Source organism: Montipora capricornis, chromosome 10 (genome assembly GCF_036669925.1).
Source record: "Montipora capricornis isolate CH-2021 chromosome 10, ASM3666992v2, whole genome shotgun sequence".
Taxonomy (NCBI): domain Eukaryota; kingdom Metazoa; phylum Cnidaria; class Anthozoa; order Scleractinia; family Acroporidae; genus Montipora; species Montipora capricornis.
This window is the reverse complement of record NC_090892.1, coordinates 39481264-39509032: the sequence shown is the minus strand read 5'-3', so window position 1 is coordinate 39509032 and position 27769 is coordinate 39481264. Positions and strand designations below refer to the sequence as shown.

The following is a 27769-nucleotide window of genomic DNA, read 5'->3' as shown; positions in this document are numbered from 1 at the left end:
TACATTATGTCCGGTGGGGGGGGGGGGGGGTGGGGCAGGTTAACCCTGTCTAGTGGTAGGGCTTCAGCACAGGACTGAAGGTGCTGTAGGCCTCAATTCCCCACCCTAAATTTATTTGAGCACCACAAGGTAAAATCTTGGTAACCATAGAAAACTTGAGGAAAATGTATAATTGTGAGACATGGGCAATAACTAGGAGGGTGGGGTGGGTAGAATGAATTGGGTGAAACAGAGTTTTAAAGAATGCGGTGAAAGGTGACATGTTTGCTGTGTAATGGCAGGCGTGCTGCCAAATAAGGAGTCGCGTGATCTGAGTACCTCCAAATGAGGAAATTGCCTGAAAGAGGAGGCAGGTGGATGGGTGGGGCGCAGAGATTATTGCTTGTGTTAACTTAAGTTTTATGCTGTAATCTTACTAAAAAGGCACGTGTCCCTAAGTTTCTTTCCTTTTACAGTTTTCCAGATAAGATTAAAATCCAGCAAGATAGTAGGGAATCTTAAGGGTTTAGGGGGACTCTGTACTAGAGCGTGTCTTAAATTTGGTACTTGATTGATCAGGTCAGAGAGGTGTCCTACTTGGTAGTATTTTTCACCAAAGACCTGTCTGTTGCCTGTTCTGGCAACTTGATAATTAAGCTTGTTTTATGTGCACAAGTTTAATATTGGCAAGTTTTTTGCATAACGTATCAAAAACAGTCTAGTGGTCTAATGAAAGTGTGAGTGAAGTAAAATTATTTGTTGGCTATCAACCCTTTTGGTCCAGAGGGGTTCCCCTAATGAAGAATTACATGTACAGTGGAAAGCCATCTGGTGTTAGAGTAAAATCTGCAAGTCAAGGGGAATGCTTAAGGGTTTTCTCTTTAAAATCCATAACCCCAAAATTTACAAGGTCTGAAAATTTAAAAGGTATGTGTGTTGGGTTTTATAGTAGCAAATGAGTGAAACAATGAATACTTTCCCCACAAAAAAACTGGTATGGAAATAACACATATACGTAATGTTGGGATCACTTATAAAATAACCATTTTGACAGGAAAATAGTTCAGTTTTGTGGTGCTTATACATATCAATATCATTTTAACAATCAAATTACCCAAAACTTTAGAATTGTGCAACTGTTTCAGGGCTCAAAATTAATGAAAAAACCCAGTCGCATTTTGCGATAAGATACGAAAAGTTAGTCGCAACTTCGCAAATTTTAGTTGCAAAATCGTCGCGCTGCATTGTATTGTCAGCGGTTTAGCAAAAAATATGAGACCGCAATACTTGTGTGTAAAGAAACTGCTGAAAATGGTGAATGATCAAAGGAATGGAACTGTGCACGTAACATCGCAGTTAAATTACTCTACAATTATGCTATCTTCAGAGAAAATTCACAGTGAGAAACAAAATAATTTTGTCATTTATTTATTTTATCAAAAGTAGCAGTAAAGTGGCAATTGCTAACCCGGTAGTTTTGAAAGAGCGAAGATGACAACAAGTCCCCCCCCGCCCCCCCCCCCTCAACCCCCATTGATGAGTACATTGGTTTGGTGTTAGAAAGAGTAAAAGCTATAAGTCTAACTTAAAGAAAATGTGATTACCAGTAGTTTACTTTTTATTATTAGCCTAAGAGTGTTGTCTGGGTATTCTGTTTTCCTTTCTTGCTATTCTTTCCCATATTCATTTTTTTTGCAGTTTGCTATTCTTTCCCATATTCATTTTTTTTGCAGTTAGCCCCAAATTAATTAGATTTTGTTGCAATTTGAGCACTCAACACATGGCGAGATATCGTAGTCGACTGCCCCAAATGGGGAAAGCTTATCCCTGACATCTGCCACACACACACACACACACGCATCAGAATAGGAAAGGATACACGTGAAACGAACTCTGAGAAGAGGGCAAAGAGCCATTAGAAAAGAGGAAAGAGAGTCTGAAACGTTTCTCTCCAGACTAAGCATTTGATCACATAGTCTTATTTTATTGTCTCATGCTGTGTCGAGTTCAAGGCGTATAATTATATGAGATAACCAGTGAATCTTGTTTCCTTGTAGGTGAATTAATGGCAAAGACACTAAAGCAAACTGAGGAACGTGTAGCTGAAGTAAAACGCCGTGCAGAAGAAGCTGTCAGTGATGTCAAAAGACAGGCTGTGGTAGAGCTACAAAAAGCTGTGCGTGCCGCTGAAGAGAAAGCCAATGAAGCGGTAGCTAGTGCTCATGGTAAAATGGAAAAGGCTGTTCTAGAAGCACGACGTCAGGCCACTGAAGATACTTTAGCAATGTCCAATCATCAAAGTGATTCTAGTGAGGTAGGTAAAGTACTGTACAGAAGTTTTGATCTTGCCATTCCATTCTACATTCAGTGCAAAGAATTAAGAAGTAAAACATAAACCAGTAACTGAAATTGTTACTAGATTAATTTTTATAAGTGCATTCAAAACAAAAATACAATTCTGACCAGCCAAGGCCAGTTCAATCAGACTAGTGCCAAGTTGAATTATGATGGAGTACTTATTGTTTCCACAGAACTGGCTGGTAAGCTCAGACAGCAGAGGCATATTTAAGTGCAACCTCATAAAATTGCAACAATCGGGTTGCTGTTCTTGGTTCTTACGGTGCCACTACCATCTTCACTCTCTGTTCCCCAAAATAACGTAGAAGGCCTGTTGTGCTAAATAAATTATTTCCTGGTTCCAAATTTAAAAAACCAGTTCAATTTCGATTTTCTTTTCTTTCAGGTTATAATAATGAATAACAGACAAATGCAAATCAAAATTGAATTAGTTTAAAAACTTTGAACTGTACTGTCTGTTTGCAATGCACCTACATGTACCAGTAAAATCTTGTCATGAGCTTTACCGGTAATTCTAAGGGGAAGATACAGTATGTGATTGAGAAGAGTCGTTTGCTTTTTTAACCTTTGCCATATCTTGCATCCAAAATTGAGCAGTTGGCAACAAATGTTTGGATTGAGAAGAAAATTACTTCAGACTCATTTTATTAAGAATCAAGTGTGCAGGAATGCAGGGTGTTTGCTTTTCAAAACAAAAGTTTGATAGTGTTAGTCTTACAATCTTGTGTTTCAGTACATGTACATGTAAGTCAGTTGTTTGCACAAACACTTCATTCTTAATAAGTAGAGTCTGAGGCAAATTTGTTGTTGACAAAGTCTCTCAAGAATTTAAAGTGTTAACGGTTGGGTAGAATAAGAGCAACTGAAAGTAAACAGTCCATCTCTTGAAATGAGGGCTTCAAATTTTTGCCACTCTAGTGTTGAGAGCAAATTCCCTTTCAAATTTTGAATTAGCGTATTTGTTTTTCCAGATAGCAACACTGGCACTTATATAAAATAATTCGTGTGGTGCATGCGCAAGTGTAGTGAATGTACATTATTTTGTCATTCCTGTAATTGATTTTATGCAGTGAGTCATGTACAACTGTATATCATAGCTTGTCTTTCCGTTCATTTGGTGGAGACTAGCTGCTTATGGGGATATACATTGTTCTTCCCGTAGAGTTGTTGGAATTGCGGTCGAAAGGCCACTGAAACATGTAGTGGCTGCAATGTCGCGCGGTATTGTGGTCCATTCTGTCAGCACAAAGACTGGGAAAACCACCATCATGTTTGTGGACAGCAAGCGCAGGCCAGCAGCCAAGACAATCCCCAGGGAGGAGGCCCGCCAACATCAGGTTCACCCAAGGAACCAGGAACAACTACTAGCCCTGCTGTGACAAGGATGACCACACCCACATCATCTGCAGACCCCATATCATCTCTCAGTGATTATGTTATGAAGTCTACCTCCACGTAGGACAGAATGTTGCTTGTAGGTTGTACTATATAGATCAGTGCTTATTCGTAGGTTAATGATTTTGTCTCATCACTGGGATTTCAAAGTTGAAACTCTCAGAGCAAAGCTTGTTATTGGGATCTCTTGCCATGCAACAAGTGTGGGAAAACTGGTTTGATAACTGGTGTGGACTGTTGTTTGTTCACCTGTTATCTCTCATCCCCACTTGGTTTGTAATGAGAAACAGATAGCATGCATGCTAGGAATCTTCAGTTAGCTAGCCTGTCTTTGGGTGAAATGTTGATTTTTTTTTGTTTTAAAAGTCATTTCTTAAGACAACAAACAGTGGATATGACAGTGCAAATTCACTCAAGGAGCTGAATATTCACCTGCAAGTTCAAACCGAACAAGGAAACTTGTCCATTTTCAAAAGCCATGGTACTACTATACATGTATGTACTGGAAACACAAAGTGGGAATCATATTAAAGTTCAAGAAGTATCGTTGGTTTGTCCAGCTAGCCTTAAAACTAAAAGTGATGGTTCTGGACTAAAAGATCACACCAGCGTAGTATCAGTGGGTACAAGACCGAGAGGCAGTTTTATCCTCTGATACTTGCCTTTTAGCTGCATGCAATATTACATGATCTGTGTTGTGCTGGTGAAAATGGTATAAATGCAGTGGTATATAAAGAACTATATCCATTTGTCGCAGGCCTTGTAAGGGCTCTTAACAAAGGACTTTTCAACATATAAAAAGGCTCAATGTATGCAAAATATTAATGGTCTATCATTGGTAAGGAGGCTAAGATAACCATGAAAATCATGAAGTGGTTCTTAACTTACGGCCACATTTCTTGTATCTTTGACTTGTCTGGACATAGACATCAACTTGACATAAGTGAATGATACTTCCAGTGCTTCACTTAAATTCTGTTATTTTTTTGGTAAGGATAGAGAAACCGAAATCAAACTTAAAACAAAACTGACAGTACTGGATGAGTCATTGTTGGCTTGAAACTCTGATACATTGAACGTGGCCTTACACTCTAGCTGTTGAAGTGCACAACTTGTTTGAATTTGTTGGTAGCTGCTGTTGTTGAAACCACATGGATAAAACGTTCACCCCAGTCTCATTTATTTGTTGCAGTGGACCTTTCCCTCCTGAGAAAACCTTTAAGTTCAGAAAAATACATGTAGTTCTTAATTGTGTCATATATATTTTTAGAATTACAGGTTAAATGCCATTCATGAACGTTTCATGGCCACTCTTCGGAATTTAGCTACAGATCCAAAACTGGGAGGATTGTACAAGCCTCCTCTTCATGGATTTTATTTCCAGAATTCCACTTAAAGGGTAGCATACAAAATGCCTAGTACTTGACAAGACTACTTATTAACAGTTAATACAAAAAAAAAGTTCAGAATGGCATTTTATTTTTTAAGGAAAAAAGTTTAGAACTGAGATGTGTAATGGAACATTCAGGTTTCATTGATTATCTCTGTTTCAATGACATTTGGCTTTAAAACTCACACAGTCAAGCATTTTGAGGAGGGAAAGGCTTTAAAGGGAACTTCATCTCCAACAATTAATAAAAATAATTTAAAACAACAGGAAATTTGTGTATATTTTTCTCATGTGTAACACTTAACAATAGTGATAGTATTCAAGATGGTGATGCCCAGGGAATTTGCATATGCATATGAATTGCCCAGGGAGTATTCTAAAGTCCTTTTTTCCAATACAACCACTTGTTCAATAAATTTTCAAATGAATTTTTTGTAAACATTACTTCCTTTGGGTTAATGTTATTTTGTAGTTGAGTGGAGTTCCCTTTAAAAACTCACAATGTTGCAAGAGGAATGTAATTATGTACAGGAATTCTAGAGAATTTAGCTTCCTTCTGAACACATGTAGACACCTGTTATCATTAATATTCCTTGCTTCCTCAGTGGATGCATAATTCAGTAATGAATTTTCATATTAAGTTTATGTATTGGAAACACTGTAATACTTGTACATATGCAATAAAATCAACGTCATTGAATTGCAAGTTGCACTCATCTGCCCTCTATTCACATGTACCTCTTTTTTGACTGCATGAACTTAGCACAAATAACTTTCGTACAGATTGTTTAGTGTCAGTTTTTATGAATGCCCAGGAAATGTACAAGCAGACTCCAACGACTGAGAGTTGCCTGACAATTTGGGCAAACCTCTGAACATGTAATGATCTGTAAACTTTTTATGATCTTACTCAAGTTTTATTTCTCTACTCGACTTAATGAACGGGGTCCACCAAGCAAGGGACAGTGGAGACAAACTCACAGTTTCCTTGTCAAGGCCAATAATGACTTATTATTAATACATTATTTTTACTTTCTTGAGATGGTGGCCAAATTTGTTTAAATGACTGATTATGCAAGATTATTCTACTTGCTTAGAATGAAATGATAATTCTTGGGATAAAGGCAAAGAACTGACCTTCACCCCAGTTCTCAAGAACACTCCGTTTGGAGCAGGTCAGAAATGAGTTTCGGGTTAAAATTACTCCCAAGTGCACCTACTCAAAACCAGGAACTTGTGGTGATCGTGTCTAACCTCAATCAAAAGGTGTTGATTACAGCTCATTCAGACAGGGTCTGTACATCTTCCCCAACCAAACCACTTTTAACATGAAAAAATGTAAAAGAATTAATTATTATAGATATGATTGGTGATAAGTTAAAATGTATTCTACACATTGTTTATGTTTTGATTTTACAAATATTAACTAGTTATAGCTGTTGCTAAAGTGCCAACGAGCCAAGCTTGCGTGATCTGGCGCCTGGCGGCTGCAAACATCACGCGGCGTACTCGTGCGGCACTCTCATTGATTATCGCTACGGTCAACATTTCATCGCTTTGGTCTACATTACAGCTTTTGGTCTACATTACACTCAAATTTGAAGCGCTTCTGAGATTTCGTCCGCCCAAAAATCTTCTCGCGGCTCTATAAGCTGCCGCCTCGCCAGGCCTTCTGTCTTCAGAAGGCCTGACTCGTTGGCAATAAATATGTTATTTAAGGTAATAAGCTGAGTTCAAGTGCTTTACCTTTAGTTATTGGGGAAATGTTGGTTTTTGATGAGAGGGAAAACTGGAGTACTCAGAGAATAACCTGTTGGGGCAAAGTAGAGAACCAACAAACTCAACCTTCATGATGCTAAGTCTTGGAATCACGTGCTGACCACATTGGTGGGAGGCAAGTGCTCTTACTGCTCCCTAGTAATACTATAATAATATTAATGTGATGTTCCTTTTCAAACATTGGTGACAGAGCAGAAGAAGGGATTGGTGTGTGACAAAGCATAATAAAATGATAAATGTGAAGGGGACCAGGTTAATGCATTTATACCCATATTATTTTAATAAGTAGGAAAAAGGATTTTGTCAAGACGTCAGGGAAAAAGATTTGAAGTTTGATCTATCCTGGTGCACAGGTAACAACCAAGTCCAGTACTCTAAACTACTGAAAGGAATAAATATGGGTTATTGACCAAGATGGTTGGATAATGGCCAAGGTGTTTTTTTGCGTGTTTATGCGAGGTTCATAAACATGCAAAAAAAGAAAAAGGCCATTGTCCCACCATCTTGACCGAACAAGCTTGGTCAATACAGGATTTATCATATGGGATAAAACACCAAAAAATGATCTTTGATCTTGCCGGACCAAGCGAAAAATCCTGAGCAGGCAAGATAGCTCCATCTTGCCAGTTGGGTAGCCAATCACAGAGCAGGATTTGGTTCATCTTGCCCGCTCACAGAGCAAGTCATATAAGAATGGGTAATAGTATTTAGCTGACATTGTCTGCAAATTTTGTTATTTCAATGTTATGGGTTTGGATTTCTGTCAAACACAGTAAACTATGCACAGAGATCATGGTCATGAACCTTTCTCAAAGCTAAAATCCCATTACCAGTGGTTGTTTTCATTTCCTCTGTAAAAAAAGGAAAAATCTTATTCCCCTAATTGTTCACTAGTAGGCATTGCTAATCTGTTATGCAATGCAATTTAGACCTTTACCGGTAAATTTCAATTAGCCTAAAAGTCAAGTCTTCTAATAGTGGGAGCACTGTGCAAAGAAGTCAAATCATTATTGAACTCAAATTAACTGAAATCAAACATTGGGTTTTTGGGAGAGGAAAAATAAGAGTACTGGGGGAAAAATCTCTCGGAGCAGAGTATAGAATCAACCAACCCCACCCACATGTGACACCAATTTCAGGAATAGAACCCAGGCCACATTGATGGAAGGCAAATGCAGTCATGATTGTTTCAGCTCTGCTTCCTTAGACGACTAAGACTTTCTATGGTCACAATTTCCGACTCGAGTGACGAATGTCCTTGGCTTCTTCCGTCAAATTTAAGACTGTGCTGAAATGGCCATTTCAGGAAGGTTGTTGAAGCACTATATATATTCAAGATCAACACAACTTTGAAGCAGTTTCAAGAATTTTAGCAATTGAAGTCCTGAATTTTTCAGGCTTCTCTACACAATTGCTAAAATTGCGTTCATGACTTCAGTGATCATAGCTTCACTTGATTTCATATCTGCAGTTCAATATATGATTCATTTCGTACATCATTTCGTTTATTCTTTCATCAAGGAGACACTTGAATCCACTAATGACCAGCTCCCAAAGTCAGTGGCTTCCTAGCTCAGTTGGTCACAGCGTTGCACTGGTGTCTCGAGGTCACGGGTTCAAACCTGGTTCAAGTCCTGAAATTTTCAGGCTTCTCTACGCAATTGCTAAAATTGCTTCCATAACTGCGAGGATCATAGCTTCACTTGATTTTATATCCGCAGTTCAATATACGGTCTGCATGATTCATTTCATATATCATTTCAATCATTAATAATAATAATATTATTATTGAAAGAGATTAACCCTATGACCAACAACTCAAGCAACTGTCTTTAAGAGACACCTGAAGAATTCAGAATTATGTAGTTCAAAGCTCCACCAACTGGGCTATGAAGCCACTTGGTTGGAAGAAGATCAATTTGTTGGGCTCATTTGTTCCTGTGAAGGACTCAATGAAGGCACATTTCAAGTGTGGGCCAAGGATTTCAAATATGCATTCATTTCATTCATTGAGTCCTTCATTGAGTTGCTTCATAGCTCAACTGGCAGACCATGGCACAGGCAATGCTCAAATCCTGTTACAGCCACCTGAATTTTTCAGGTTATGTGCGAGGATCACTAGTCTTCTATCTTTCATCTGGCCTGCTCTTGAAATATGCATTCATTTCATCCAAAGCAATATTGTTGTTTATAAAGAGAAAATATAACTGAGCAATCCCTCAACACTTTTTTTTTGGGGGGTGGGGGGGGGAGATAACAAGATGATTTACATTATGGAAATAATACTATTTGTTTAGATATTTGTTGGTCCAGTGGTTAGGGGTGCTTGGTAGTTGTTTGTTCTGTTCTGTTGAGTGTCATTTGTTTGATACTGTATTAGCCACTTGGCACCTTTGAAATTTGAGCTAAAATAGAGTATGTATGCATGTCTGTACGCATGTATGGACAAGGAAGTAAAAAGTGGCTAAACAAGGATTGAAGCTTTTTTGCCTCTTCATAACCATCACTCAAGAAATGATGAGTCCAAAAGTCAATCACAAAGTAGGACCCTTAATGGGTTATTATAAAAACCAACTGTGGTTTATATTAAATAAATATGATACTCTCTTCAAATGGGTTTTTATCAGCCATTCACTATGCTGAATATGACCCATTATCAAGTTCTGCTATGGTGACTGATATTGGCAGTGGGAATTTAAGTATCACTGTCAGTGTGTTTATTAAAGGCACAGCAAGAGAGCAACAGTGGGTTTTCTTGGATACAATAAATAATTTCGCAAAATTATAGTGCCCTCCATGTTGGTTTAATGCTGTTGTGTGAGTAAAATCTCATTTTTTAATGTCTCAGAATAGAAAGCACTTAGGGATACTAACATGCATGATTGAAAAAATAAACTTCCTTCCAACTTTTCTTCACGTGACAAAGACCTAAATTGTTTACAACATGTCACGTAGCTTTGTTTGATAAACAAATTTTAAAACTCGTAATATGCCTTTCTCTTCACACAATGACCGAGAAAATGTTGTGCAATTAATTCTCAACCACGAAAGGACAATCAATTTTGGTCACAAGTGTTCGAACATTTTGAGCAAAAAGTGTCATCACTTCGAGCTCTTATTATTCGATTGACTGGTTCTTGAAAATTTCATTGAGAAGACGATGCACGGCTTGTCCAAAAACACTATTTTCACCACTTTCCCAGTCTCTTGTTTTGATTTCAAAATGATCCACGAATCCCTTATTATTACAGAACTTTTCTAGTGCTAAATCACTGTCAAACATTCTCCCGGGTCCAATCCATTCCAACGGCTCCTTACTAATGTTATCGGTAACCAACACACACGGAACCGACGGACATACCTCTTTCACTTTCTCTCTCCATAGCAGCGCCTCGTCGAGCGAAGACGGCCTACGTGTACCCCAGAAAACCAACGCGCCTAGACTATCTCTAAAATATACCCCAACCATGTTGGAAAATCGTTCTTGCTCGGCTATTTCCCAAAATTGTAACTTTATCGAGATGGGGTCGTCTTCTTCGCTTCTCCGCCATTTTATCGATTTTATATAGAACTTCACTCCAATCAAAGGAGCCCGATAGGTCATAACAGGAGGCCATACGTGAAGATAATCGTCGATTAGAACTCCTTTGGTCCCGACACCACCTGTAAAGCCACCAATACATATTATCTTGAGAGGTAATTCTTTTTCTTTCCTGTCCAAACTCGTAGCATCTTCGCATGTTTCCGGCTCTTCCGAAACCAAACTTCCTTCAAACGTCGTCATTTCCATTTCCTTCTAACAGCTCTCAAAAGTTTTCCTTTTAACTCCTCTTGTAATTTACACTTTGAAGGCCGTGAGAGCAATATTTGGTGTGGTATCGTTCAAAACCTCATGCTCGAAACAACGTCGTATGTACGTAGTTCCGGTGATCCGTTTGACCCAAACAGCTCAATGCTTTAAATATATCCCTTAAATATTGGTTACCGGTACATTAGAGACAAAGCTTTGAAAATGTGATCAACTTTAAGCTATAAATATCGATGAAAGGCGCATTCAAATCCTCAGTTGGTGATCTAATACAGGTTGCCGCAGGTGTCAGATTTATTTGCCCAAGGGTAATTGTGCACAGGCCTCCCAAACTAATTAAACCATGTGAGCATTGCACCGACATCGCAGAGGTCGTGGGTTCGAATCCCTTTGGAGCCACCGAAACAGGCTTTTTGCAACAAATTGGTCACATGACTCATAATTGGAGAACTTGAAGCTCGGGCTTTATAAATTCCAGAAATGGAAAGACCGTGTTTGACTTAGTCAGCCTACAAATTTTCAGAGAAATGCCACTCAAAGGTAAAGATTATATGATCATTTAAACGTTCGAGAATTCCATACTTTTATTTACGAACGAAGAGCTTTTGCCCTCCAATGGAATTTTCCATAATTAAGCGCCAAAAACAGAGCTAAGATTCCTATTCATACTAAGGGTCAAATAAGCGGGAATAAAAGTGCAAGGTTGGAAATTTTCAGACTGTTAATCCGTTAGGAAAAAAATTTAAAGCGGTTTGAAAACTCAGGAAAATTCAAAGTTGTGTATGAAATCATTGAAGCGTGACTGGAGGGCAAAGCGTCCTTTTCGAATACAAATCCTCATAATTTCTTTCAACTGTAAAAACACCAGTTTTAACGATATACTTACGAAAATCGGCATTGCAGCATATTTTATGCGGCAAAACCAATAGCTTTGCGCGCTCTGCACGTGCATTTTTCATTTTTGTACATTTCTTTCACGTTTACGGCAATCTGCGACGTGAAATGACCAATTCTCAAGTTTTCCGGAGAACGTGAACAAAAGGTAGAGAATTTGAATTTTCTGTCGTATATTCAATACCGCACCTCCTACTTCAGTTCCTGGAAAGTTACACTAGTTTTTAAGGATTAGACAAGCCGACATAATGACGAAAAAGATCGAAAAAGATCGATAAACCTGAACTTGCAGCTTTAAACGACGTTTTCGTTACCGTATATGCCCGCAACACCTCACCACTATTGTTTCCCGTAGGCGGCATTCTTTGAAGAACAAGTCGAAATACAATAGAGCTTATTCTTATTCAATGAAATGCAAATAAGTTGCCCAAAATCTTCTCGACCTTTGATATGGTGTTCCTGCTCCAGCACTATAAATGGGAAGATCTTGAAAACACACTTTCTTCTTCTATGAAAAACTAAAATAAGGTTGAATAAAATGTTAATTAAGCTCCAAAACAAGATACCAAATATTTAATAATAACATTGGGTAAAGCGTGTTTTGATCAGCCATGTTTTCAAAGCTGGATGGTGCAGATGACGTCATCGTTTTCATTTCGATGCCTTTTCGACTGTTCACACAACGATATGTATAAGTATTCATTTTTGTCCACTTTCGATGCGGTTTCCGATAAATACGCTCAGTGTTTTAGTGTGGACAGAAGGCCTAAACACATCGAAGTGTTGGCGTTTTCAAACGAAAACGCCTAAAAGTGTGGCAGGTCCAGGAAGCAGCTTATTGGCAACAACCGTTCTGCCGACAAAAAAATGAGTAGAGAGTTTCAATTAAGGACGACAACGACGACGATGGCGGCTACGAGAAGGTTGTCTAAAAATATTTCGTTATTAATTGTAATAATATACCGAGCCAGGACTCGAGCAAAAACTCGAACCAAGACTCGACAATATTTCCCTTTCCCGCCATTTTCAACTCCTGCAAATCACATGACTTATAAGAAGAGGCCGTGGTTGTAATCATGGAAGGTAAGCTCGCTGTTGCTTTTCTATCTACTTTTGTCGAGTTTTTGCCTTTTACAGACACGTTTCATCTTCTTTTAAAGAAATACGACTTAACAAAACTGATTTTTTTTAATCATTACAGACAAAGAAAGAGAGAGTACAAGCACAGCTTCGCACGTGGTTAGTAAGCTTAAGCCTTTTTTGTGTGTGGCAGTTTTTTCACTCCATGCACTTGTTAACGTTTAAGCACAATTAGTGTGAGAATTGGATGTCATCACACTTACTTGACCTGATCATCAAATTGGTTGAAAGTAAAATGAATATCTTTTACGGTATGTCATCTGCCGGTTTTCTAACTTGTTCGTTATCCACATTTTTCAACACTCGGCGAAAGTACTGGACAAATACAGAAAGGATCTTCGAAACACTCAAACGTTTCACCTGACTAGCCGGTGATATAAAGATCGCACATTCCCTAGAAAAAATTTGAAGTCTCGGTCGACCCCGTATCGTGGAAATGTCATTAAACTGACCCATGTAATCACTCATAATAAGTAATAATTATTATTTCCATTTGTTTCTAAATTTATTATTTGTTTATTACTTTTTTGGCTGACAAAAAAATTGCAAAAGTCCTAACTGGAGTCCTGGCTCGAGTCCTGGTTCGAAGTCCTGGCTCGAATCCTGGCTTTGATGTTAGTTTATCTCAATAATTTCGACGTCTCTCCGAGTCGCTCGTTCAATGTGTATCAACATTTATCGCCGGGCATAAACAAGAAAAGCAAAACTTTGCCTAGTCATATGATAAAACAACAATTAACCGAGTTAGCTCAGGCCGGAGGGAAGAATTTTTGGCGCACGGACATCGCAGTAGACGAATAAGTTCATAATTGTAATTGTTTGCAAAATCAGTTATTTATTATGACGGTTGACTTTACAAGGAAGTTTAATGTTCTTAAACTGGCCTTCTCTTGCCGATTTTTTGGTTTGGTTTGTTCTCTTTCCAGTGATCTGTGAAATTAATTTAAGTAAATAACCAAAAACAAATGGTGAGATCTTCATGTCTACTTAAGAAGATAATTTTTCCATTGTCGTTTAAATGATTGAATAGGGAAGTATGCGATGTTCCCAACAGATTCAGATCGAAGAATAGTGGATCATCTATCTTGATGATGACTGTGGTGGCGACAGAATTGAAGAGACGTCGTAAACTGTTAGGCCGGACTTTCTACCCTGGGTGCCAGAGATTATCTCGTTCGAGGTGCAACTTAGTAACAAGTGAAGCGCTTTTTGTTTCTGGAAGCAATCGAAACATAGAAAAAGGCATCCCATTGGACCCGTTCGAACCAGAGATTCTCGTCGAGTTACGTCGTGCGCTTTATTACGAAGTGCGGAACATCTGTCATCCAGGGTAACGATTTTCCAGCACTCAAAATAATCTCAGGGCCATATCTTTCCAAGGTGATGCCGGAGATTAGTAGCCTGACTTTTAGCTGGTCAATACCCTTCCACTTAAGACCTATTGTATTCTGACTTGCGTTCTTCAAATAACGCTAACAAAGCTAAGTGGTCAGGGTATTCAAAAATCGGGCTACTAATTTCCGGCATCCCCTTGGAACGATGTTCGGTACTCTATTTTGTCACAAATTTCTGCGTGTCTCGATATCGCAATTTATTTTCTTCAGATGTCTGTTTGTGCTGTCTGCATGTCAGAGTTTCTGGATCACTCAAGTTTTCCGGTAAACGAGGGAAAGATGACTCGATAAAAATCGTCTCGATGAAATAGGTACTCAATCTGGCACGAAGACGTGACTGGTTTAAAAAAACCAGCCTCGTTCTTAAAATTAGACTCGTTTAAAATACCCGTCGGAAAACGAGACTGGTTTGGAAAGACGCGTTTCGGACGCTAGAAGACCGAGTTTCTGCCCTCCTAAACAACTCACCCGCGGCATGGTAGGATCCTATCCCACTCCTCGTTAGTATATGGCCTTACTCCTCTTCACTGAGTCATGTTTCAAATCGCTTCCACAATTGATATTTGAACGGTGAAGTGGACAAGAATTAACTGAAATTGATCTCATTGATTGTTATGTTAAGCTGATATTTACTGCTTGGGGTTAGGATTGGAACTACATCATTTAATATCCCAAAAAACTGATGTTTCGTTATAGATCATTAATTTGATTGTCGTCTTAGTTTCCAATACTCACTGCCTTGCTATCCACTAAGAAGTTATGGTGATATCCTTTATAAAAGATACTGCATTATAAAACATGTATTGTTGTGCTTTGTAGCATTAAGAGGCTGATATTTACTGCTTGGCAATTCAGCAAGAGAATCTACTGATATCCCACGAAACTGATGTTGCATTAGATCACATGTAGTCTTGGTAATTATATATATATATATTTTTAAATAAAATGATTAGCAACAAGATAACAGTCAAAATACTTACAGTTTGATATGTTGATTACTGAACAGCTACCAAGAAAAGGGTACAAAACAATTCCTCCCAAAATATACAATTACTTTCAAATGCCTCATCGATGACAAAACGCACCTCTCTAACCCTTGATTGTTGCCAGTTCTATTTTCATTATACTTTTATAAATATCTTTGTTATGCAAATTTTGCATGAAAAGAAACATGATAATCTTGAATATTGATAAATCCAAATCACGGGCCTTTGCAGTCGAAGGAAACCGTTCATTACATCCAAGTCTTGTTTTCCCTTTCGTTGGCCTCAAATATTTCGTCAAGCAGACAATTTACAGCTTTCCCAAAAACACTCTTCTCCCTGGATACCCAATCGCGTGACTTGATTTCAAAATGATCTGCAAATTCATGTTCCTTAGAGAACTGATCCAGTTTTAGCTCACTTTCAAACACCTTACCTGGTCCAATCCAACACACTGAATTTGCACACGAATCCAAGAGATTTTCTGTGACCAAAACGCAAGGGACCCGAGACGAAATATCTTGTTTTATTTTCTTTCTCCAGTACACGGCTTCTTTAAGTGAATCCGGATAACGCGGCGCCCAAAATACCATTGCCCCTTGGCTATGTTGTAAGAAGACCTTGGCCATTGCTGACAATCGGTTTAGGTCAGAAATTTCGCAGAGCTGTAGGACAACTGGCAAACTAACGGCGTTTTTCAGGTTGTCACGACGTCGCCAATTCACCCTTTTTAAGTAGAAGTCGATGCTGTTGAAAGGATGGATTCGAAACGCTGGCTTAATTCCAAGGTAATCTTTGATGAAGACTCCCTTATTTGAGACTTCGCCTGTGCAACTCCCAACGCAAACGATTTTCACAGGGTCTTCCTCTGTGGTTTCTTCCAACCGGTCATCCTGTGATAGCGAACGGAAATATCTCTTAAATGTTTTCATTTCCAACATATTCACTTGCTCCTTGACTGGATTTCCGTCCTCTGAATCTGTTGATTCCGTTAGTTCCACTTCGACGGTTCGCAAAACTTCCTTTTCATCTTCCACACTGACTGAATCATCGACCTCGTTTGCTACCGTGTTAGTTAGATCTTCGCCATTTTCTTTTGAACTCATGGAATCCATAGAATCCCGCACATTCATTTTTGAGTTTCGTCGAATTGACGGGTTTTAATTTTTACATGCGATTGTTGACTTGTGGTTTTAAAAACTTGGCGTCCCACCCCCCTTTGTTCTAAGTATAGATCCTATAAACTTTGTCTCTTTTTATATCAGTGACTCCATAACTCATTTGCCACTAAACAGCTATGAGAAATCACGAGAAACTAACGAATTTTCTAAAAGTTGGTGCTTGATCCATTCTCAAATGGTGCGATGTCAAAGCTGTCAGGAGTTTAAAGTCCACGAGCGTCACTCGACAGCTGAACGAGAGCCAACTTTTTGAACAATTTAAGGAGAAGTTAGACTGGTAGTAGTCCCTTCTATGTTAGCTGAGCGGTGCGTAACCTGCAATCAGGCGTTCTTTTCGCTTCCTCTCTTAAGAAAAGAACACCCAGTCGCGGTTGTTTGCGCTTTTATGGTCTATCTTGTTTTGTCACGCAATCGCTACAAGAACCGTTTCTCTCGATTGAGGGACAATAACCCGATTAATTCAACAGGCGCGCACTGCTAGTACTCTTATAAAATCAGACAACCAGTGGTGGAGGTTTGTACGTAGAAAAACTCCTCGCCCTCAGTAACTTTAAGGGAACACTGTCACGCTATCTTTTCGTTTTATGGCAGTCGTAAAATAATAACAAAATTGATTTCTTTGAACATCGCTTTTAATGCACAGAGTGTTTATACCCGGTTTTGGAGTCGCATTGCCAAGACAGAGTTGTGGGGAAGCTTAAAAACATCGAGTGGTTGTTTTTCAAGTTTGCGTGATGTAATATTGACATAGAAACTATAATACTCATTTTTCCTAATCTATTTGTTGAAGATTTATACTTGAAATCGAGAAAAAAGTGATGTAAAGATGATTTGAATGCGGTACTTAAGGTGGAATGCTATGAATTTCAATCATAACGCGAAAGAACGACCAAACAAATAGTAAAAAAACAACAACTTTCTTTCCCGTTCGAGATACAACGCAGGACTCAGCTCTTCAGCTGATTTTGAGTTCACTTGTAAGAGTCCAAGTGCGAAACTACTGTGATGGTAAAAAGTTTTATTTTGCAGATCATTGAACACTACTTTTGAAAACTCATGTAATGAGGGTGTGTCAGTTCCGCCGTAGAAGGCTATCTCTGGTAGTTTGGAGGCTGGCACGAGCATCTTTCGTTTGTTTTCCGAGAAAAGTAACATCATTATTTAGGACATTATTTTCAGGAATGCTTAACGGGATTGTGGAAAGTTGTAGAAAAAACATTGAGTTTGATATCTGGTGCAGTACATAGGACATAAACGGGTTCGTCTGTTTTGAAGAAAAGGTTTGCAAACAACACTTGACCCTACTGGTACTTTGATACATGATAGAGAGTCAAACTGTTCACCCCATGATCAAAGTTTCGTACTTTTGGAGACAAAGATCAATTTAACAAAGCCGCAAAAGCGCGGTATCCTGGTGGGTGCTAAAATAATAACTATAAACTGAGAGAAAAAAAAAAAAGAAACAATCTCTCATGACATGATGGGAGGCAATGAAAACAGGTGGTCTTTCCCTTTTATTTGCAGTTTTAGTTCTTGCTCGGTCTTCGCTACTGTGGTGATGCGTCGGTGGCGGAAAATTAATTTGCTTTATAACTTTCGCTAAACTGGTCGATGGGATCAGCGGTTAACTTGTTAAACGATTTTCTTGAGACTTTCCCTGAATGTTTCCTGCTAATCCCTGTTTTGAGAACAACAATAAAAAAGATAAGTCATCGTGCTTGTTTAAGAGATATAATGGCCAATGTTATCCCATTGACTGACGCCTGCACTGATACTAATCACGCCCGTTATTTCTTGAAAAGCATATGCTTAATTAATATCTTTCATGTATTTCTCGCTTGGGTTCTCGGAATGCTCGCGCTCATTCACAAAGAGATAAATAGCCTGCGAGCAAGCTCTCCGTTGGGGTCTCGCGCGAGATTCTCGGGATCTCGCGCGAGACCCCAACGGAGAGCTTGCTCGCAGGCTAAGAGATAAATTATGGGTCATTAAGAACTCCTCTCACTAATTGTTTTGGAAACTGTTTTAGCGTGTATGATCGATTTACGCCGTATTTACAATGTTGCAAATTTAACCAATTTACAAATATTGACATACCATATGCGCAGTACAGGTTGCGCAGTGCAATACTGAGGAATCGCCTTAATTCTCGACCCTCCCTCCCTCCACCCATCCTAGTCACCTCTATCTCTTTCTTCCCATATAAATCTCGCTTACCGGATAACTGCATTACGACTGCCGTGTTGGCCAGTATCTAACATTTTTTTGTCCAACTGAGAGGCCAACACCGCGAATGCATGCATGTCAAAAAAGTTGACATAAGTTGCTTTATGAACGATTTCGACGCTCTTTTATTTTAATCAGAAATTAATCCCAAAACACGACACAAAAGTCGACAAAAAACTTGACAAAAAAGTTGACACAAAAGTCGACATAAAAATGTAACCGATAAAGTCGACAGAAAAGTCGGCAAAAAAGTCGACACAAAAGTCGACAAAAAAAGAAAGAATGATGACCATGGCACTTACCGGGCTCCGTAGAAGTAGTATACAAAAATTTGGTTTTATCAACTGAGTTGATAATGTAAAACGTCAGCTTTAATCTCCGTACGTACGGTGTATCTACTCCGTTGATAAAACCAAACTCGAGCAAATATCACCCGATGACCAAAAAGCCCGAGGACTCTGAGAGTTAGGTAGTGCCAGGCCTTTGCGTAGTTGCACAGAAGGCGAATATTTGCTGTAAGTCGTCGTAAATTGTGAGTATATTTCCATGTTTTGGGTTTAAAAAAGCGAGCAACATCTCAGAGAATGTGTTTGGTGACTTTTTTGACTTATTAAGCTGAATCGCAGGACCTCATGGGGTTGTATAAAAGTTGTTTGAGTGGAATTACGCTTTTGGTTCTTGTCAGAAAATGATCCAATAGCAAATGACTTTTTCACGTAATATATTTGCCTTCGTCAACAGTTGTCAAATATTGCTATCTTTCAAGGGTTCAGGATAGCATTGAATAATGATATTATCTTATTTACTCACGTGACCACGTTTTCGTAAAATATGATGATTGATTGTTAGGGCGGTTTTTAAAAATATGCTGTAGTGATGATGATTTTAGTGCTTGTATGCTAGAAACAGATGTTGTTGGTGCAAGAAATATAAGGATTTGCGTGGGAAAAGGATGCCTGAATACTCCCTAGTCAATTGCTGCAATGGTTTCCAAGTCAATCTTTGAATATCTTGAATTTTCAAATTGTTGTGAATTTTTTCCCTTGAGGTTTAAAAGTCCAGAAATTTCCATCCTTGCTTATTATTTATTCTTGTGTGTTCTGCCTTAAGTAACTTTAAAATATCGCCTGTTTTAGTGGTGTTCAATTGTGGAAACGTTTACTTGAGGGCAAAACCTTCTTTCTTCTTGACATAGGTCTGGAATTCTTGAGTTTTCAAATGTCATAAAATCTTCACTTTATGTGGGATTTATGTGAAAACTGGCCTTGTGGCCAAGTGAAACACAGCCTTTCAATTTCAAGAATTTATAAAACTGGCTTTAAGGGCCCACTGACGTATTTTTTGGGGTGCGTTGCTAAGGATCTAATGTTCAGGTAAATGTGGCATTATTTTGGTCAGTTTCCAACTTTTGTAAACCAATGACCCTAAATATGACGTCATCATACCACGCCCATGGTCACGTGACCAATAAAAGAAAACTCTAAATTTGTCTCCGTGCTACGCAATTTGGGTATTTAATTGATGGTTTCATCATTTGTATTCGTTTTTGCATGCAGCCAAGCATGCTTTTCTTCTTAAAGACATAAACGAGACTGAAATACCCATAACTTTTTCAAAAAAGATGATTTAAAAAAATCAATGCTTAGCTGTATTCTGTATTTGAGGGTGAAAGGTGCCATGTAAAAAAAAAGTTAATTCAATTTAAAACTGCTGGAAATTTAGCTTTTTTCTTAAACCGGAAGACAGTTAGTTTACGCATGCACAGTTGATCTGAAAACGAGCGCAAGGAAGGGCGAGGAAAAAACCTTTGATGGAAACAACAGTTTGTGCGGTGACTTTTACTTGTGAGTGGGTTTTCTTGTCAGCTCATGATATGATGATGTCAGCTACCGGAAGTAACATTTCACTTTTCTTAGCAACGCGCGAAAAATCCGTCTGTGGTCCCTCAAGTTTACCAGTCATTGGTCATCTGACCAGTTTCAATTGTTGCAAATGGCCTATTATTATCACAAGTTTTTTGTTGAAGCAAAGAAGTGCATGTATGCATAATGCACAGGACCCCTTGATCGTTTGACTGCAGAGTGACAGACATAAGTACATTTGTGCTGTTTTATTGAAAAGAAGATTACCAGTATCCTGTGGGAGATGTGCTTGCTTACTCAAATTTTGAATTGTGTTGCCATTGATGAATTATTTCACTTAAAAAGAAAAAAACTGAATTCTCCCATTCCTCAGTCACTACACATTTGTTGACATCTGCAAATTGGCGACAACATCCTATGGAACATCCATGTTAATTTGATAAATAGCTGAACAAGGCCAAAGCAGCAATTAAGGTCAATGTTTTCTTGAAAACTAAATAAAGTTTATTAAAAACCCTACAACTACAAGATGCAAATTGACTATTTTGGCTAGAAGATAATTATTGCTTTGACAATATCAGGTATTGCATGCTCTATGGAATGTGACTTGGGGAAGGCATACTGTAAGGAGTACATTATTGTTCTTGTTACTTTTATATTATATTTGGCATTATGTTTTAATTTTTAATCTTTATTTATTACTTTTACTCACATAAATAACTTACACACAGTACTTATTACAGTTATTCACAAACAACATGCAAGGCTATTTACAAGATTTATCTACAAGATATGACAAATGTATTAAGCATGAAATCAATAGTCATAAGTACATCAAAGAACACAGTTCGCCCACTTATTGTTTAAAAATTCTTTGTTACAGCACCTTTTTGCAATATAAGTCTCTGTTTTGCATGTAAGTTTAATTTTAGCCTTAAATCCGGATATGTCAGGAAGAAATTGATTCTTTCTACAATTCCACAGGTGAATTTTTGCAATCAGTAGAAATTAATTCAGTAAGGGGCATTGTCTTGTCAAAATGCCCACTATGATGTCTTCTAAAGTAGGATGGATTCTCTCTTGTCTAACCAAAAACCAATACTCTTGAAAATCGTGCCAAAAAACTCTTGAATGAGGACATGAGTATAATAGATGTTTTAATGTTTTGGATTCGATTTTACAAAACATGCAACCTTTGTATGAAATAAAACCTATTTTAAAGACCTTATCATTCATATAGTATGTATATTTTTTAAGCACTTTATATTGGAAAACTCTCACATAGGGTTCCAGAGCGACATTGTGTGGGAGGGAGAAAGTCTGGCATAGTTGCTCTTCTGATAAATTGAAATTAATCTGAAGCTTGGAGGTTAATAGGTTAATTTAGCCTTCTACTAATAACAAACAAATAGTTATGTTTACATTTCTTGGTGTCAACACAAAACATTTCTTCACCAATGGAAAAAGAGGGATTACTAACCGTAAAATAACTACCTGAGACAATGTTCTTCAAGTGTGGAGTTATTTTGGAAATCTTAAGTTTTGAAGGATGGACACCAAGTGTAACAGATAAATTAAAAAGATGAGAAAGGGCTGGAGATATGATATTGCACAAACATTTGAGCATTTGTCTAGGGCAGGAGTATAAGCCACAGGATTTCTTATTTGGTAAAGATAAAATTTCCAGTTTAACTTCTTCTGGTGTAATGGGTTTTAGAAAAATGGGATTTTAATTTACTGAGATAACTCAAAGACATATAATTATCTTTCTTTGGTAGTTTGTTTGCTAGTAAATTGCCAACATTTGCAAAATGCTTATTTAGGATATTTGGTAATCGAGAGGGGTTTTCAGTTATTTGATTGTTATTGCTTGGCAGGGGCTGCAGAGAGGGAGGGGCTCTCTGTTGTTTTCTCCTAAACCTAACTCCCCCCCCCCCCACTTTCAAACATACTCTGTGGCCCCTGCTTGGGTCTTTTAACTTTGTTAACACTCTACTTTTTCTCCTATGCCTGAACGGGCCAAATCTGGCCATACTTAGTATTTTACTCTGTCTAACGCCAGATGATTTTACTCATCAATGGGGAACCCTCAGGAGTCAATGGGTTAATCACTCACTGAAAAACTGTGTCCCCATTAATTAATCACTCACTGAAAAACCCCATTAATTAATAATTCATTTATTTCTTTTCATGTCTTTTTTATATTATTTATATTTTTAATTTTCGCAAAGAAATCAAAGTAATATTGTTTTTTACTCAAATGGATAAGATTAGTAATTTTACTTCTATAATATTTATATTTGCTGTGTACTGCATTTACATAGAGCTTATTCTTTAGTTTAATTGATGTCGTTATTCCTTTTGTCATCCATGGCTATGCGAGTTGTTGTTGTTGTTGTTTTTACCATTTATTTTAACGGGCACATGGTTGTTCACGACTGTATTGAATTGTCTATGAAAGATGAGAACAGGTCATCAAGGTTATTTGCTTTTGAGGCAATAATGTCGTGCCAGTTAATCGCAGACAAATCATTGTTGAATTCCCTTGAGGAAAATTGTGAGAAGTTACGTTTTAAAATTGTTTTCTTGACAGGTTTGTCTCGATTAGATATCAAGGTACAAAATCGAGAAAAATGATCAGACAGGTTATAGTGTTGGTCAGCATTATTGACGAAGATATTATCAGTGAGAGAGGCTGAGTTATTATGTACGCGTTGCTGTTTGTCAATAGGCTGAGAGTTATTGTTCATGCAAGGGCAATTGGTGTATAAACTGCCAACAAGATTTGAGTTAAGTCTGAAAAGATCAACATCATGCAAACCACTTAGGTTTTCGAGTTGTCTTTTAGTTGTAAGCTGATGCCTGTGATAGAGAGTTAAGCAACCAGGGAAATATGGAAGTTATTTAAGAAAGAGTTTTCCATCTCGATCCTGTTCTGTACATCTCCTAGTACGTTTTTGCATCTTAAATGGGTTTGAAATCATATCATAGGTGATCGAGGTTTATGGGTAGTATTATTTGTCACATTTAGTTTTGAGCTTCTCGAGCTAGAGCAGTCATCATTATAGGCAAGAGGAATTTCAGGGTTTATTTTATCTTTTTCTCTCAGCTGTAGGCGATAATTGCTTTTCAATTATTGAAATCCTCAGATTCACGATGGCTTCTGCAATACCTGATAAGCACTTGGAATGTGCTGTATGTATGGAGCAGTTCAAGGAACCAAAAGTTTTACCATGTCTGCATACCTACTGTAAGGTGTGCCTGGAAAAACTGATAAAGAAGCAGGGATCTGAACATGTTATAACTTTGCCCTGAGTGTAGGCAAGACACAAAAGTAAGTTGAAAGGAAGATTTTTGAAGAAAATCAAGAAAAATCCTGGTTTCATCTGGGGATGATTTTGAAATTAGTACTCTGGTAGGATTACTGACATGTCTGCTAACTCTGTCTACTAACTTGTCTACTAACCATGGCCACTAACCATGTCTACTAACATGTCTGCTAACTTTTTCAAAAGACAGCACTGGAATCATCACATCCAGTGTTGCATAGTAGGTCGAGTATAATTTTTTGTTCTTGCTGCCGCAGTGAGTGAGAATGAAGGGAACAAACGAAGCAGCTCTCTAATCGGGAGAAGAACACATTTTTCTTCTAAACGCAAGGAATTGTGGTCGAAGGCGCAAGTAATTGTGGTTATGCGCGAATGGAGGAATTATGATGCCCTGTATAATCTGCTCTGTTTTTCATTTCGCTTCTCATGGTAGTTTCACTGTCACGCAACAAAAGAATAAATTCGAAATCGTTCAAAGAAAAAGTCCAAGAACGTGGAATGTTGTAGGAAACAAATATTTTAACGACCTGCCGATTGTTTCTGAGTTATCACGCAACTTTACAGAGTTTTGTGTGGAGACACCATGTGGTGCACCAACATGGCGGCTGGTAATCACCGAAAACATCTGCTGTTCACTTTGCGATGAAAGCGCTTACTTGTCGCTCATGAGATAAAATACATGTGTATCACTATTTCCTAATGTTTTTAAAGGGTCAAACTGCTGTGATTCATAGGCTAAGGGATAGATATTTTTTCCAACCAAATAGCTTTGTATCATGGTGTCATGCAAGGTGAAAATTCGGAAATTCAAAATGCTGTATTTTCAAAACAAAAGACGTCCCGGAACTAAAAACTTAATAAAAAAAAATTTCTAGGTCATCTTCAACCTCCTCTGGATAAAAATTCAGAAGACCCTGCGATTTTGATTTTAGAATTTGATGACGTCACTGTGAAAACTATCTATTGTTTTCTTTCTTCTCTCGAGTGAGGTCCAGTGGGGGTCTTCGTTTTGTACCTTTCCTTCTCAAGACCTATTAAACCGTCGTTAAATTACCGGAAGCATAATGAAACATTTCCCTTCCCCTAGGCAGCATTCAGGGCTCGAGAGTAACGGTAGCCAACAAGCCACAGGCTAGTGAAATTTCAGTCTTGGCTAGTAGATTTTGAGCTTTCACTAGTCACTGGGGCTGGTAAATGTTGTGAAGCAGTGATATGCTGGATGAAAACAAAAATGAAAATTATTTCGTGTGAATAAGGCAAGGAGAGAATAGATACTAACAAAAACAGAAATGTGAGCGGATTTCATGGAATTAACCTCCTTAGAAATGATAAGTTGAAAAAAAAAAAAAAAAACAAGAGGAAACCAGTGCGGATTACAGTTTCCCCACGCCCCGTTTCGAATGATTAATCACAGCCGGTGTGAAATCCTGTGAAATTTTTCGGTTGCTGTTTAAGTCTAGTTTCCCGCTACTGGCCACTAGGCTACTGAGCTATAAAAGGTAAATAGTTTGATTGATGTTCAGAACATTCTGATGTTTCCCATGTTTATGCTCGAGTCGTCATTGATGAATACACATCTCTTCAAGTGGTCCCCTGTTTGCAAGTTTTTTTATTGGTTATTCTGTACTCTTCCTTAGATTGCTAATGGGAATGTCAGCAAGCTTCAACCAAATTTCTGGATAAACAACTTCATGACCTTGCTAAAAATACAAAGCAGCACTTCATCTGGAAATTCTGTGACCTGTGAATTATGTGACAGCGGCGACTCTGCAGGCTCTCGTTGCATGAACTGCAGATTTTTCATGTGCAAATTTTGTGAAACTGCACACAGAAGGATGAACACATTCAAAGGTCACCAAATTTTATCCCTAGCAGAAGTTCAAAAACCCAGATCCAAGGCCCTGGCCAAGCCCGTATTTTGTGGGAAACATGCTGGCGAAGCTTTGAAACTGTTTTGTGAAACATGCCAGGAAACAATCTGCCGGGATTGTACCATTGTTGATCACCGCGAACATAAGTACAACTTTATAGCAGATGTGTCTGAAAGAGAAAGGGAAATCGTCCAAGCCATTCTTCAAGAAACAAAAACAAAAGAAAATTCCGTAGAAGAAGGACTAATCGCTGTTAAAGCAATGGAATGTCGCGTTGAGGACAGGGTTGCTGAGGTCAATAAGGAAGTGGATGTGTTTTTCGACGAACAAGTGAAGGCGCTGGAGAATATGAGAAGAAATCTTAAGAGTGAAGTGGAAGATCAAGGGAAAGTGAAGCTGAACGAGCTTGGAAGCCAAATGGAGGCACTGACCCTGTCACTAGCCCATCTTAGAAGTGGTGTTGAGTCTGCTGAAAGAGTTTTGGCCGAAGGGGATGACATGGAGCTCTTGACCATGAAGCAGCCACTTGTCGAACGACTTTCAAAACTCAATGCATTGCAGTATCAGTGCAAACCATGCAAAAGCGACTATTTCGCGCTTCAAATGAACAAAACAGTCTTGGATATTGGTGAAATGGTAACCCTTCTTCATGAGTCTGTGCCCCTCGCCCCTGAGTTGGATATTACGGGACAAAAAGAAAGATTCTGGTGGCATCCTGGGGATGTCTGGTCTGAAATAGGTAAACCTGCCAGCAGCAAACCAGTTTTTGTGCGCGCTAAAAAAACGTCAGCTCGTCACAATCGCAAGTATTGATCAGTGACATACTCTCTAATGAGATCCCATTCTGTTTACGCTGTATACGAGTAAACGCTTTGGAGAGTGTCTTGTTTTTCCTTTCGTTGGCCTCAAATATTTCTTCAAGCAGACAATTTACAGCCTGTCCAAAAACACTCTTCTCCCTGGATACCCAATCGCGTGACGTGATTTCAAAATGATCTGCAAATTCATGTTTCTCACAGAACTGATCCAGTTTTAGCTCGCTTTCGAATACCTTACCTTGTCCAATCCAACTGAATTTGCACACGAATTCAAGAGATTTTCTGCAACCAAAACGCAAGGGACCTGAGAGGAAATATCTTGTTTGATTTTCTTTCTCCAGTACACGGCCTCTTTCAGTGAATCCGGATAACGTGGTGCCCAGAATACCGTTGCCCCTTGGCTACTGCTGACAATCGGCTTCGGTCAGAAATTTCGCAGAGCTGTAAGACCACTGTCGAACTCACGGTGTTTGTCAGTTTGTCACGACGTCGCCAATTCACCCTTTATAAGTAGAAGTCGATGCCGTTAAAAGGATGGATTCTAAACCCTGGCTTAATTCCAAGGTAACCTTTGATGAAGACCCCCTTATTTGAGACTTCACCTGTGCAACTCCCAACACAAAGGATTTTCACAGACAGGGTCTTCCTCTGTGGTTTCTTCCAACCGGTCATCCTGTGATAGCGAATGGAAATATCTCTTAAGCGTTTTCATTTCCAACATGTTTACTTACTCCTTGACTGGATTTCCGTCCTCTGAATCTGTTGATTTTGTTAGTTCTACTTCGACGGTTCGCAAAACCTCCTTTTCATCTTCCACACTGACTGAATCATCGACCTCGTTTATGATATGATATGATATGATATTTTATTATTTATGCACGGTAAAATCATCAGCTAAGATTACAAACAATGCTAAAATCTAAATTACAAAAGGTAAAATTTTAAAATGATTACAATAAAATACAATTAAACTATATTAATTCTAAAGCTGCTTTCCATGAATTCCGTGATTTATACTAAAATATGCATGTCTTTAATCAGATTTTTGAAAAGCCCAAGAGACTCTGCTTGTCTCGCTTTGAGGGGTAAGCTTTTCCAGACAGTAGCACCTCTATAGCTGAAGCTGTTTCTATAATAATTTGTCCGCGGAAACGGAACATTAAGCTTTCTTTCAGAGTCTCTTAAACCATAAACAGATTCGCGGTTTGTAAATTTAGAACATAGATATTCCGGTGCTAGCCCCTGAAGACACTTATAGACCATTGTGGCCAGCGCAATTTGTTGCTGGCTAACTGGTTTACTACTGTCTCAGTTAGATCTTCATCGTTTTCTTTTGAACTCATGGAATCCATAGAATCCCGC

General features: G+C 38.4%; 4 protein-coding genes and 1 pseudogene across 8 annotated transcripts in view; 2 read left to right on the top strand and 3 right to left on the bottom strand.

Moving 5' to 3' along the window:
• The window catches only part of LOC138019483 (protein CBFA2T3-like), a 34010-nt gene extending 28188 nt beyond the window's left edge, over positions 1-5822 (top strand). For all 5 annotated transcript variants that reach the window (XM_068866289.1, XM_068866288.1, XM_068866292.1 and 2 more), the window contains exons 9-10: positions 2037-2293; positions 3500-5822. In XM_068866289.1, the coding sequence (XP_068722390.1) occupies positions 2037-2293; positions 3500-3796 (554 nt within the window). In that variant the 3' untranslated portion in view covers positions 3797-5822. The remainder of the gene's footprint in view (positions 1-2036; positions 2294-3499) is intronic.
• Positions 5823-9686: 3864 nt separating this feature from the next.
• Positions 9687-11020, bottom strand: LOC138020028 (ras-related protein Rab-38-like). The gene has a single exon (XM_068867016.1). It carries the CDS (start codon positions 10689-10691, stop codon positions 10020-10022), a length of 672 nt encoding a protein of 223 aa, XP_068723117.1. The 5' UTR covers positions 10692-11020; the 3' UTR covers positions 9687-10019.
• Positions 11021-15054: 4034 nt separating this feature from the next.
• Positions 15055-16659, bottom strand: LOC138021091 (uncharacterized). Its single transcript, XM_068867962.1, has one exon. The coding sequence runs from the start codon at positions 16251-16253 to the stop codon at positions 15372-15374; it is 882 nt and encodes a 293-aa protein (XP_068724063.1). The 5' UTR covers positions 16254-16659; the 3' UTR covers positions 15055-15371.
• Positions 16660-23542: 6883 nt separating this feature from the next.
• Positions 23543-26542, top strand: LOC138019650 (E3 ubiquitin-protein ligase TRIM45-like). Its single transcript, XM_068866508.1, is given in 3 exon segments — positions 23543-23695; positions 23697-23723; positions 25356-26542. Coding segments are annotated over 3 exon segments (1224 nt in total). The 5' UTR covers positions 23543-23545; the 3' UTR covers positions 26403-26542.
• On the bottom strand, positions 26404-27277 carry LOC138020802 (uncharacterized; annotated as a pseudogene).
• Between the last annotated feature and the right edge of the window lie 492 nt (positions 27278-27769).

Coding starts and splice junctions, on each gene's coding strand:
- LOC138020028 (XM_068867016.1), bottom strand. CDS start 10,691: ATGGAAATGACGACGTTTGAAGGAAGTTTGGTTTCGGAAGAGCCGGAA.
- LOC138021091 (XM_068867962.1), bottom strand. CDS start 16,253: ATGAATGTGCGGGATTCTATGGATTCCATGAGTTCAAAAGAAAATGGC.